The following is a 12,240-nucleotide window of genomic DNA, read 5'->3' on the forward strand; positions in this document are numbered from 1 at the left end:
TAGCAGTCTATATGCACTCATTTCTACAGGAAACAGCAAAAATAGTACAAGGCCTCTTTTAAAACTCACCTGTTTAGTTAATTTATAGCAGTGTCAGGAAGCAGTTTAGGAAGGCAGTCCTTCTTTAGTAAGTGAATGTTGACTCTGAGGAACGTGAAGGAATAAGGGAGACAGGAAATGATAAGGAACTTTGTCCTTTATGATTAGCACAGTTCACACTAGACATGCACAGGGTAGAGAATTGTGCTATTGGCACTGTGTCTAGTTCTTGGTCCTGTATTGGTGGTAGATTTTCTCTTAAACACAGTAAGATATAAACAAACATGCTCATAAAGTGGTTTCTCCTAATCAGGTGAATCAAAGATATCAATAGAATTCTATCTACTAACCTTCCAAGGTCACTTACCATTGTTTTAATGTGACAGTTGGAGTATTTGCATCTCTTTCAGAAAAAAAATACAGAAAATCAGTTTTTAAGTCATGTGTCAGGTATGTTCCCAGCAGCATGCCAACAGTTCTGTTTTTGTTGCAGGTTCCATCTGGGTTGTTCATACCTAGTATGGCAATTGGAGCAATAGCAGGAAGGATTGTAGGAATTGCAGTGGAGCAGCTGGCTTACTACCATCATGACTGGTTCATTTTCAAGGAGTGGTGTGAAGTTGGAGCTGACTGTATTACACCTGGTCTTTATGCCATGGTTGGTGCTGCTGCATGCTTAGGTAAATAAAATATAACAAATAAGTATCTGGTTTCTTCATATAGCAAAATAATTATTAAAAAATGAAAGGAGACATAAACTTGTGCAGTTTTGGAACACCTGTTTATAGGGTCTTCCCTCCAGAATAATACTTTCACATCTCTACACAAGACCCTCAAATCCTTGTGATCTGAGAAATAATGTGAAATCTAAATTTATGAGAAATAGGAGAATTTTAGTAGTGTTTGCTTTCTCTTTTTGGTATCGAGAGATGTCATCACTACATTGGTCAGAGAAATCAGTTCCTTGAAATGTATGAAGTAGAGCATTTACAGTGTCAAGTATGGTTATTATTAGAAGGAAGTGGTGTGATCAGCTGCCACATCTACATGAATTGCAAAAAATTGTTCTTGAAATTCATTTTCCAAACAAAAGTTTTAGACGTGTGTAAGGTATTTTTATCAAATCTAATTGTTGATAATCAGCTTCATGGAAAGAGGCTTAAATTGTGGACCTAAACTTGTCCTTATTTATAACTTAGTGGCCTTAGAAATTAAACTTAAAAACTCTTAGGACAGATTATGCAAGAAGTAGAACTTTTCTTTAAGGAAAATTATGTTTGGGCAATCAAACTAGTGATACAAATTTAGGTTTTGGAGAGGTTGTTCTGGTTTTTAATAGTGCAAATTGAATCACTCTTGATTGAATTGAAAGACAGTTCATATTATTTTATTAAATGAAGATATAGCATCAGAAACCTTATCAGAAAAAAATTATTTTAAATAATAACAAAAGAGAAGTATAATCCCTGTCTTCTGTTGTCCAAGAAAGAGATTTCTTTTCATCAGCTCATAATTCTGTTTAGTTTTTATGATTAAGCAACAGCATTAAATTCCTAATCCTTTGGACAGCATAGCTGTTGGTTTGCTACCTATGACATTTTTGCATTAGTTCCATTATTTTTTCAAATTCTTACATCACTGGATTTCCTTGCATTTCACAGTACTTTTAACCCTGATGTGGTATGGAGATATACAGAGTTTTGTTCTTAGCTTACGTTAAATAACTGTACATATTTTCCAGTTCCCTTTATTACCTCCCTTTCTATGAATTTTCCCTAAAACTCTCTTTTTCACTTCTTGAAGGTCTGTGTTAATTTTCTCTGTCTGCTTCTGTTGGTATTACACAGAAGGACGTTTGTCAGATGACCTTTCATGTCAAAGTTACGTTTGTAGGTCTCAACCGGCAGGCACAAAATTCTAAAATCATTGTTATCTGATACTCAGATGTTACTGGCTGTCATTTTCCTTGCAGGTGGCGTGACAAGGATGACAGTGTCCCTGGTAGTTATTGTGTTTGAGCTAACAGGAGGGCTGGAATATATTGTGCCCCTAATGGCTGCGGTGATGACCAGTAAGTGGGTAGGAGATGCCTTTGGTAGGGAAGGCATCTATGAGGCACACATCCGACTGAACGGCTATCCTTTCTTGGATGCCAAGGAAGAATTCACTCACACGACGCTGGCTGCTGATGTGATGAGGCCCCGGCGGAGCGACCCCCCTTTAGCAGTTCTCACCCAGGACAATATGACTGTCGAAGACATAGAAACCCTGATCAACGAAACCAGCTACAATGGTTTTCCTGTCATTATGTCAAAGGAGTCACAGAGACTTGTGGGCTTTGCTCTAAGAAGAGATTTAACTATTGCAATAGGTAATTAACTTTCAGTATTGCATTATTATATACACCACTTTAAATTGGTTTATATTATTTTATATTTAAAATAGAATTTACTCTGTATGTTTTTACACTTCAGGTTGATTTAACTATATGATAATGTATCTTCAGTAGCAGCTCTGAAATGAAGATAATCCTCATCTCTTTGTCTCTTGTAAAAACAAAAGTTGTCATACTCACGTAGGTCAAAACATTATCTAATTTGGTATTTTTTAGTTTTTTGAGGCTTTTGATAGTACTCCATTTCCTTGAGTAATGCTATAGTAACATTCTTCAAAATTGAGTAATTCTCATTTTGACCATCAGTATTCTGCGAGAATTACTGTCCAAGTAATTTTTAAATGTATATCCTATTTCTTTCTAACAGTGTGTTTTTTACTTTTGTTATAACAACCAAGGTTGTATTATGGAGATATAAGTGCAATATTAATTATTTTAGGTTTATGTTTTTCAATCTGTTTGATTAATGGGAAATTAGTCCCTGGGCACATGAGCACACAAGCTCTGTTTGGAACATCTCTTTCTGTGTGAATATTATTAGTGCTTGTGTGATACTTGTGATAATGCTTTTTGCACTGGCAAGAAAAATTCTGTGGATTTTGAGGCTACTATCATAACCAAAGGAGGAAACACAGTGTTATGTAAGAAAATGTTATAAAAATGTAACATTTAGTGCATGAAATAAGTGATGCAAGTTTCATCCTAAACGACTTTCTTTTATATATACATATGTCTTAAACAAAGACACTTGAGAAAGGGACAGAAGTCTCCAGAAACTTTTAAAACATCTTTTGTGAACAGAACACTGTTCGCTTCAGTCAGATTTTTGCCTGTGGTTTTACTACTGTGTATACCATGGCATTATATTACATAGGATGTATGTGAATGTACAAAACTTGGATATTATTACCAACACCATAGTAGTTAACGTTTGCATTTAACTTGAGTAAATGGGGGAGTAGCAGAACATTCTTCTTAGAAAATGCTTTCACAGTTAAGACTCATTTCAGCTGCTGGGATTATACAGTGAAAGTTGCTTAGTCTTGGGTTGTGTCTGTCGTAAGAGTCACTGTGCCCTGGCAGCCAGGAGGGCCAGGTGTGTCCTGGGGTGCATCAGGCACTGCATCTCCAGCCAGGCAAGGGAGGGGATTGTCCTGCTCTGCTCTGCTCTGGGCCTCACCTCAAGTCCTATGTGCAAATTTTGGTGCCAGATTATCAGAGAGTTGTAAAGCCATTAGAGATCATCCAAAGGAGAGCCACAAGGATGCTGAAGGGCCTTGAGGGGAAAGCCATATGAGAAGTGGCTGAAGTCACTTGGTCTGTTCAGTCTGGGGAAGGCTGAAGGGAGACCTCATTGCAGTCTGCAACTTCCTCATGAGGGCAAGGGGAGGGGCAGGCACTGATCTCTGCTCTGTGATAAGATCTGAGGGAATGGCATGCAGTTGTACTGAGGGAGGTTTAAGTTGAGTATTAGGACAAAGTTCAGGGGGCTGTCAATTGAGACTGACTTTTCCCTGGCAGTTTCTTCAGGAGCTGAGTAGTTCTTTTTTAGCCTTTCCACCTCTTTATAGTAAATAAAGGTTACTTATTTGAGTAAGACAATTAGTTGAATAATGACTAAAGCTGAATGGCAAATGGCTTTTGTGATTTTTGCACAACCACTTCCTGGGGATAAAGCAGTGGCTGTGGAAATACATGCGAGAGCCTGGTATTGTTGATTGAGCTGTATGTCTGCATTAACATCTTACTCCAGGAATATAAATTCCTCTTCCTCTGCTGTTTTTCCCCCTTCCCCGTCTTTCTTAAAGAAAGTGCTAGAAAGAAGCAGGAGGGGATTGTTGGCAGTTCCAGGGTATGTTTTGCCCAGCATACCCCATCGCTTCCAGCAGAAAGCCCTCGACCTTTGAAGCTCAGAAGCATCCTTGATATGAGCCCTTTCACCGTGACAGACCACACACCAATGGAAATAGTGGTGGATATTTTCCGCAAGCTGGGTCTGAGGCAGTGCCTTGTAACACACAATGGGTGAGTAAAGTGGCAGCAATGCTGTGCATTTTTTTAGATACAGCAGTTTTCATTTCCAGGATCAGAGTATTTGAACCAGGATATTCACCAGGATCATGGTATTTGAACCCATGGTAGGTTTGGTATTGCAGCTGAGGACCCCAGCTGTTCATTAAGAATGTGCTGTGCTGTAGCACCTCTCTGAAATTCTTATGCCTTCCTTGTATTTCAAGTAAGCAGGCAGATGATTTCAGTCATTTTATGATGTTCTTTTAAAGACAAGCTTGGTCTGTGCAACTTGCTTGTGGAGGAGACGCAACTCGTCTTGCAGAAATTTAGTCTTGTGCTCTGCAGAGTCTAAGGCCTGTATTTCCTGGTTATTATCTATGTTCTGGCAACGTGCAATGTATCAGTAGTTACTGAACATCTACAAATACTGGGTTCTTAAAGAGTAAAGCAGAAAATGATCTAGTCAGTATCTCTTCTGGAGTCTAGTGATGGGGATTACCAGCAAGCTTTTGATTTTTGGAATACTAACAACTAAACTGCTGCTAGTTCTGGAACTTCAATCTGCAACTTTTGTTTCTACAATTCAAAATATTTCAGGAAAATAGTTTTAAGATTTAGAATGTTTGTAAATGAGACTGCTGGGAGTTGTCCTGTGATTATCTACTAAATAAATCAGCCCCCAGCATGAAAACTAAATGTTCATTGTAATTGCCTCTTATCTAAACTGCTCCTTGTTTTTTTTTACATGAGCTTTTTCTGTGCAGCTGTTCCTTTAACATTCTGCTTTTCTGTGTCTCTTGCATTAAACACTTGACATGCAACATTGAAGCTCCTACCATAGTATCTTGCTTTCCCTTTAGCATGTCTTTTAAGGCACCCGGGGAGTGAAATGTTGTCTGCTCATTCACATGTTTAGGATTGATCAGTGTCCTTGGGACAAGAAATCTGAAATGACTGGGACTTTCTTAGTTTTTCTATGGGCAAAAGGACTGCTGCTGTATGTAGCGAATATTTATAAATTTCGTTGGTTTCCAAGTTGGGGTTTTTTTTCAGATGTATTTTAAAACAAATTTATTTAAATGTTCTCATGTCTGTTTTTTGTTTTGATTTTTTTTTTCTTCAATGCATCTCTGTATGGAATGGCAAGTAGTGTTTCCAGAAGCCTTTCTAAAGGACATAATAATCTGACATGTAGAAGTTAGTCTGGGCATGCAATTATTCTTGTTTGGGGAGGGAAATTGGAATCAATAGAACTTCACTGAAAAATAATTACTATGATTTTTTTTTCATAGTTTCTGTTGTGGTTGAGTGCTCAAGCATTGACATTGATGCTGAAATCTTTTCTAGAGAAAGCTTGATTGTGCAAAACTATGTCAAGCTCTACTATAAATTTTAAACTATTTTATGATAAAGTAGCAGGAATGGCTTTAATATTTATTTTATACTACTTCAGTTTACAAATTTGTGACATTCCACAAGCACACTGTCCATTACAGGAAGAGCAGATCATAAATACTAGTAGTAGTGGTGTTTAGCGATGGCATACACCCTTGTGGACATCAAGGGCTACTTTATATTTTCACTGGCAGATTTCCTGCAAACTGAATATACCTGTTTAAAGACTTGCATCAACATACTTATTCCAGTCCAGACTGGATTGTACAGAAATTGGTGCAGATGACAGAGAGAAGACTGAGCCTTACTCCTCCAAATTTGTACCAGAATATCCATTCCAGGGAGTTGCTCTTCATTTGTCCTGTCATGAACAAGAAATTTGTCTGAATTTGTCTGTTTCTAAGGCCACCAGATAGCCCAGCTCTGTAGGGCAGCTTTGAACCTCAGTTGCTATGACTTTACACAGATATTACTCTATCTGCTGTGGCTTGTTAAAATGTCAATAATTATCTGTATGTCTGAGGAGAAATAACTATTAAACAAAGGAAATACAAAGTAGATTTTAGTTTCAGTACCTTTAAAACCCAAAAATATGTGAATTTAGGGTGAAGGGATAAAGTTTTTCTACCCTGATACAAGAAACATACTGCTGTGGGGTGGTTGTAGAGCCAATTGTGTTCAGCATTTTGGGAGAAAAAAGCAAAATCTGGGAAAGGGTACTGACTGTCAAATAAATTCTCATTTAATTATCTCATTAGCTTTCCTGCAACCATTTCTTTTTTTTTTTTTTCTTTTTCAGTTTGCTCTAATCCTTTTCCATTATGATTAGAATTTTTTTTTCATTTGATTTCACACAGTTATTAGCATAACATAATCTGTTGCAGGATTGTCTTGGGGATCATCACAAAGAAGAACATATTAGAGCATCTCGAGCAACTAAAGCAGCACGTCGAACCCTTGGTGATTAGATATATCAGATCTCATAATTAGACACATTAGAAGCCAGGAAGCATGAAACTTGTGAACTGTTCAGGGCTTTTATGGTATCGGCTGAACCATGAAATCTTCTTGTGCTCAAAATTTGTGTTGAACATAAAGCAACATGTGCAAAATCCTTTTGTAGAAAAGAAGCTGTAAATGTGAACATACTGTTAGTCACAACATTAAAGGAAAGTAAACTTTCTGATACTTGTGTTGATGAGATCACATCCATCCTGCTGGTTGATCTCTTGAATTCCCCAGGTGGGAAGGCACGCAGCTAGAAATACTTTTTCCCTGCCTAATGCAAATTAAGGTTTTCATATATGCCAATTTCTTTATCTGATTTGGACAGCTTTAAATAGCTGTTAAATAGCAAATATCACATCTTTTGAGAAGAAGAGATAAGCATGCATCATTAGATCTTCCCTTTATTAACATGAATTTTTAAAAATATTTTTAGCAAAGTCCTGTGATTTTATGTAAAGTCTGTGATTCTGCCACTGTTACCTACAGCAGTGAGTGTAATCCTTTACAAAATGTGCAGTGATACCAGCCACCAAGTGGCCTGCTACTATGTAGTCTGTTGACTTCACAATCTAGATATGATTTTAACCATGATGTTGTGAACTAACCCCTTAGATAGATAGGTGGTACACTTAGTCTTAATTTAGACATGGGTTGCTAGATCCATGTCTACTAAACATACCCACCATGTTTAGCTGCTTCTGTGCAAAACATGCTAATTATGTTCTCATTTTATGCTAATATTTCACAAGTATTTCATGCGTCCTTTAATAAGACAAATTGAAATGTACTAACCAGAATAACAAGGGCAGCAGCTCATCCATTCTGCTCTTTGCTTCTCTTGTGATATTATCCTTTTGGACAGTCTCACTCTATTTGATGTTTAGCAGTTATAGTTTTAAAAACCCTGTCATAAGAGCACAGTATCTAAATTGGAAAATGAAAATTTTATTATTCACAGTTTGTTTTTTTCTTAAGCCATGAACTCCAAAAACAAATTAACTGTTGTTTATTTTACAAAAGTTTCATGGCCAGTACAGTGTGCTCCTATGAATACATTCAATCTGAGCCAGTGTGTCAGACTGGAAGGATCCTTCTTGTTTAAAATAGGAGGGAAGGGGAGTTTGATTTGGGGCCATCAAGCAGTACATCACTTCTGATGGCTAGGTTGGAACATGCCTCTCTTATGAAGTGGGATCACTGTCATTTCTTTTTCATACCTCTCTTTTCTTTATCCCTCTTTGTTACTTTTTTGTTGGCATATGCTAATGAAAATTTGATTTTTGTAGAAACAAAAAGTTAAATAAAAATTGTAATGGGCTCTACTTGTATGACTTGTATTTCATTAAAATGGACTACAGCTGTCAGAGACCATTTGATACAGCGTCTCAGCATTGCTGTGTTTTATCAAACTGGTGGTTCCTCAACATTTTGATAAATAAAATGTTTCTGTTTAAATAAGAAAATCAGGCTGTTTACTTTTGCTCTATTCCTGTCAACAAAAAGGACTTGGCTACAGATTTGTTCTACTTCATTATTTTCCTGCTTGGATTAATACCAGTCTTCCATTTATCCTTTTCAGGCGCCTCCTTGGCATTATAACAAAAAAAGATATCCTCCGTCATATGGCCCAGACGGCAAACCAAGACCCCGCCTCCATAATGTTCAACTGAAACCCATAGCTGAGGAGAGAGAGGAAACGGAAGAGGAGGTTCATTTGTTGAATAGCACAACACTTTAGTCTGGGGAAACTTCTAAAATCAGAGACGAGCTGGGTTTTTACATAACAGTGCTGCTGGCAATCAGGAGTCAGTCTGGGGGAGCTGATGGGAGTGTGGGAAGGGAGAGCTGCTGTCCTGCACTGGATGCGTCCGAGACATCAGGTCCGCCATGATAGTGCAGTGGGTGAGCCGTGCAAAGCGGCGCCGTTCTCCAGCCCAGCCTGGTACTTCAGCATTGAAGAGATGTGTTATTAATCCCTGTTTCTGGAGGGATCATTCTGAATTGAGCCATCTTGTGGAGACTGAAAGGTCTTGCCCTTTTTACCATTGAAAACTGTTGTGTTAACTCATGAAACGTATTAACTATTACTCGTCACCTTTCTACATTCCAGAAGAGCTTTATTTCTCTCTCTCCTGAGCCGTAACGAAGCCTCTTTAAAATTGGTGTGCCCTTTTGAAGCAGTTGTTTCTCATATTGAGATGTACTGTGAGTTACTGAGGTGTGATCACAAGAAGGGAGGTTTTTCTTGTGCCATTAAATGTGTAAGTTCGTACATCACAAAATGCTTGGGGCGGTGCAGATGCACTGCAACAAAACCAGGTTGAACAGGTAATACTTTCCAAGAACCACACAAGACTTCTTTCAACCCGTGTGCTGTCATGATATGAGAAAGCTAAAACCAGGTAAAACCAGTATTTTAAAGAAAAATACTGGTTTTGCTGCAGAAAATATCAATAACGTGACCTGGTCTTATGCAATTTTTGTATTATTGAACACACTATGATATATACCAATGTTGTGCAGTATAAGGAAAAATACTGCTATTCTACTAGTTTAAGAGCTGGAACAATTCTGTATACGTGTATCTGGTAAAAAAATGCATGCTTCAACACTGGAGATCTTTTCCCCCCCTGTAAAATTTGAGAATGGTCATTTTTATTTTTTCTTCTCCACAAAAGACGTTCCACTGCTGACATGGTAGGAAGAAATGTAACTCATAATTTGCACTAAATGTATATTATTTTTCTTGAAGTTTTACCATTCTTTATTTATATTTGTATGGATTTAAAAAATCTATTAAATATGAATCAGTTAATATCTCACATAACTAATTACCTTTTTAATGTGATTTTATAGAATAATTCATAATCCTCTGCAAGTAATGGAGGATTAGCAAATGTTTACAACTAGATGAAGGGTTTCAAGAAAATGGCTTCTTTATGATCCAACATACATGCAAGATCATTTTCAAATGTAACTCTCACTGCCGTTAGCTTGGATTTCCTTTTTTCTTTACTGGCAGATAACTGGAACAGTAATAGTAGGGCTTTATTTAAAAAAAAAACCAAACCTGTAGGGTTTTAAAAGTAATAGGAAAAAGCAGCTATTAAATTGCTTTTGACTCTTCTTTTCTCCCAAGTATATAAAGGTGTAAATTATACGTAGTCACACCTGAACAGCAGGGCAGAATTGAATCCAGTACTTGAAACTTTGGCAGGACTTTAAAATTCAGCAGCAACACACACACACACACTTGGAGGTGAACTGATAGACCCCTAACTTCACAGTACATTGTTTTGTTTCCTATTCATTTTATCAGACTGTCACCAGAACTGCATGCAGAGAAGAATGGCAATATGCTATAAGCCTAAATTAGGAAGAAAATGAAATCTGGCTGACAAAAATCATGTTTTGTAATAGGAGGTTGGATAAAATTTCTTTCTTTTAACTATTATGCTCACAAGACTGCAAAAATGGCAAGAATATAAACACTAAAAGTCTAACAATTTTAAATCTCTCTAAGGCATTCATCACAGTTACCTCAAACATCTTTATTCAGGAAGTACTCAGTATGATTTTATCTTAAGTACAATAACAGAATGAACCAAAATTCTGGAACTTTTGGCTGAGCTGCACAAAAATGGCTGTGCCTAAATAAGTGCACTGTTGAATTTGAACTTATTTTTCTTAGTAAAAAACTGCCATCTACATTTTATCATCTCAGTTCCAGCAGCAACTGGAACCTGTAGAAAGTGAAATTTGCCAGGGGGATCACAGTGATCAGGCCCTGTATTAAAAACAGGTTTGGAAATGAAACAGGGAATTGGGCTACATAAAAATGGGAGCATGGCAACAACAACCTGTACTCTTCCATGTGAAGTCAGTGCTAGTTGTTAAAAATTTGCTCTGGTACATTACATAAGCTTGAAGAAGAGGAAGCTTCACAAAGAGCAGGATTAGGCCCATTTACAGAAGGCACCTCTGGAAGTTGTCTGTGACTCTGATTTCTGTTGTCTGATTTCTTTTTCTATAGTGGAAGAATACAAACTCACTACACATACAAAAATCACTTTAAATTAGTTTGAAATCTCTGCCCTGGTTTGGTGTTACTGTAAAACGTTGCTGTGTGTACTGTATTAACCTGCACCTAATTCTAGAGACTGCTGTCTCAATTAAAATACAGTTCACACTCCTGCTGTGTTTCATTTCTGTGTGGATCCCCAGAGCTGCACATAAATTGTGCATCTCTGTTTACTCTTAACCTGCTAAGCTTTCCCTGTTGACATTTAAAATGTCTTCTGGTAAACATACAGTAGAGGTTCTGTTAATGAAGTACGTGTGCCTGTGCTGTGCAACAAAAATTTCTAACGTGAAACTTGCAGCGCCTTACTCAAGATACTAATTAAAAAAAAAAAAAGGTGGTGGATGGGAGGGGGAAAGTGTCAGCATTTTTTTATTTTTTAAATCATTCAGATACTGGTTCATGAAGAATGCATTCTTTGTTAATCTGTGATGTTGCCTAGAGCTGTATTTAATATTGATCTAAATGTTTTTATTTATAAGTGTGGTAGAACTGCATATCATTACAGTAAAAAGTCTCAGTACTGTGATGATTTAATCAAGCATTAAAAACTTCTGTATGACCATTTATTGTTTTGTCATACTTTCTCACCCTTTTCACAAACAAGATTTGTCTTGATTTTTGCATTTATTTTCCCTGAGAAAATTAACAGCTAGGAATTTTACATACAAAACTAGTAAGAATATTTGTCAAAAAGAATAGAGTGTAGGAGATGCAGTATTTGCATTGCCTAGCTAATTATAGAATTAAAACTTATTTTATTTAAAGTGAAAAGTGGATGATCCTTTTATTGTCTGAAAACCATCTGCTGATGACATGCACATCACAGAATGGCCTGGGCTGGAAGGGACCTTAGAGATCACCTCATTCTAACCCTCTTGTCACGGGCAGGGACACCTTCCATGAGACACATTGCTCAGACGCCCAGACACTGATCACTTGGAGGGAGAGGCAGGTACCACCCCTCTGGGCAACCATTTCAATATTTCACCATTCTTGTAATAAAACATGCATTCCCCCTATCTAGTCTGAATCTTTTTTAGTTAAAACCATTACTACTTGTTTGAGTGTGGCAGGCCCTGCTAAACAGTCTGTCCCAGTTTATTACACAGCACATCAGTCATGTTGGAGCTGCTGTAACAGATTTCTCCATCAGGGAGTATTATTCACATTACATTATTCATGTATTAACCCCTTCTCCACCAGGGGTTAATACATGAATATGGATGTCCAGTCTCAGCTCCTCATTTTTGCAGATCTAAGTTCATATTTAAGTAACAGTTAAAAAGTTGAATTTTTAAGGTCCTGT

General features: G+C 37.2%; 1 protein-coding gene across 8 annotated transcripts in view; it reads left to right on the forward strand.

The window, feature by feature from the left end:
• Window positions 1-11,496, forward strand: part of CLCN3 (chloride voltage-gated channel 3) — a 59,357-nt gene extending 47,861 nt beyond the window's left edge. For 5 of the 8 annotated variants that reach the window (XM_059469821.1, XM_059469822.1, XM_059469820.1 and 2 more), the window contains 5 exons: window positions 533-719; window positions 2,012-2,410; window positions 4,243-4,459; window positions 6,727-6,802; window positions 8,430-11,496. In XM_059469821.1, the coding sequence (XP_059325804.1) occupies window positions 533-719; window positions 2,012-2,410; window positions 4,243-4,459; window positions 6,727-6,802; window positions 8,430-8,588 (1,038 nt within the window). In that variant the 3' untranslated portion in view covers window positions 8,589-11,496. Of the gene's footprint in view, window positions 1-532; window positions 720-2,011; window positions 2,411-4,242; window positions 4,460-6,726; window positions 8,173-8,429 lie in introns of those variants that run through there. The other 3 variants (XM_059469825.1, XM_059469827.1, XM_059469824.1) reach the window with 2 other exon arrangements.
• Window positions 11,497-12,240: the final 744 nt, after the last annotated feature.

Source organism: Ammospiza nelsoni, chromosome 4 (assembly GCF_027579445.1).
Source record: "Ammospiza nelsoni isolate bAmmNel1 chromosome 4, bAmmNel1.pri, whole genome shotgun sequence".
Classification (NCBI taxonomy): Eukaryota; Metazoa; Chordata; class Aves; order Passeriformes; family Passerellidae; genus Ammospiza; species Ammospiza nelsoni.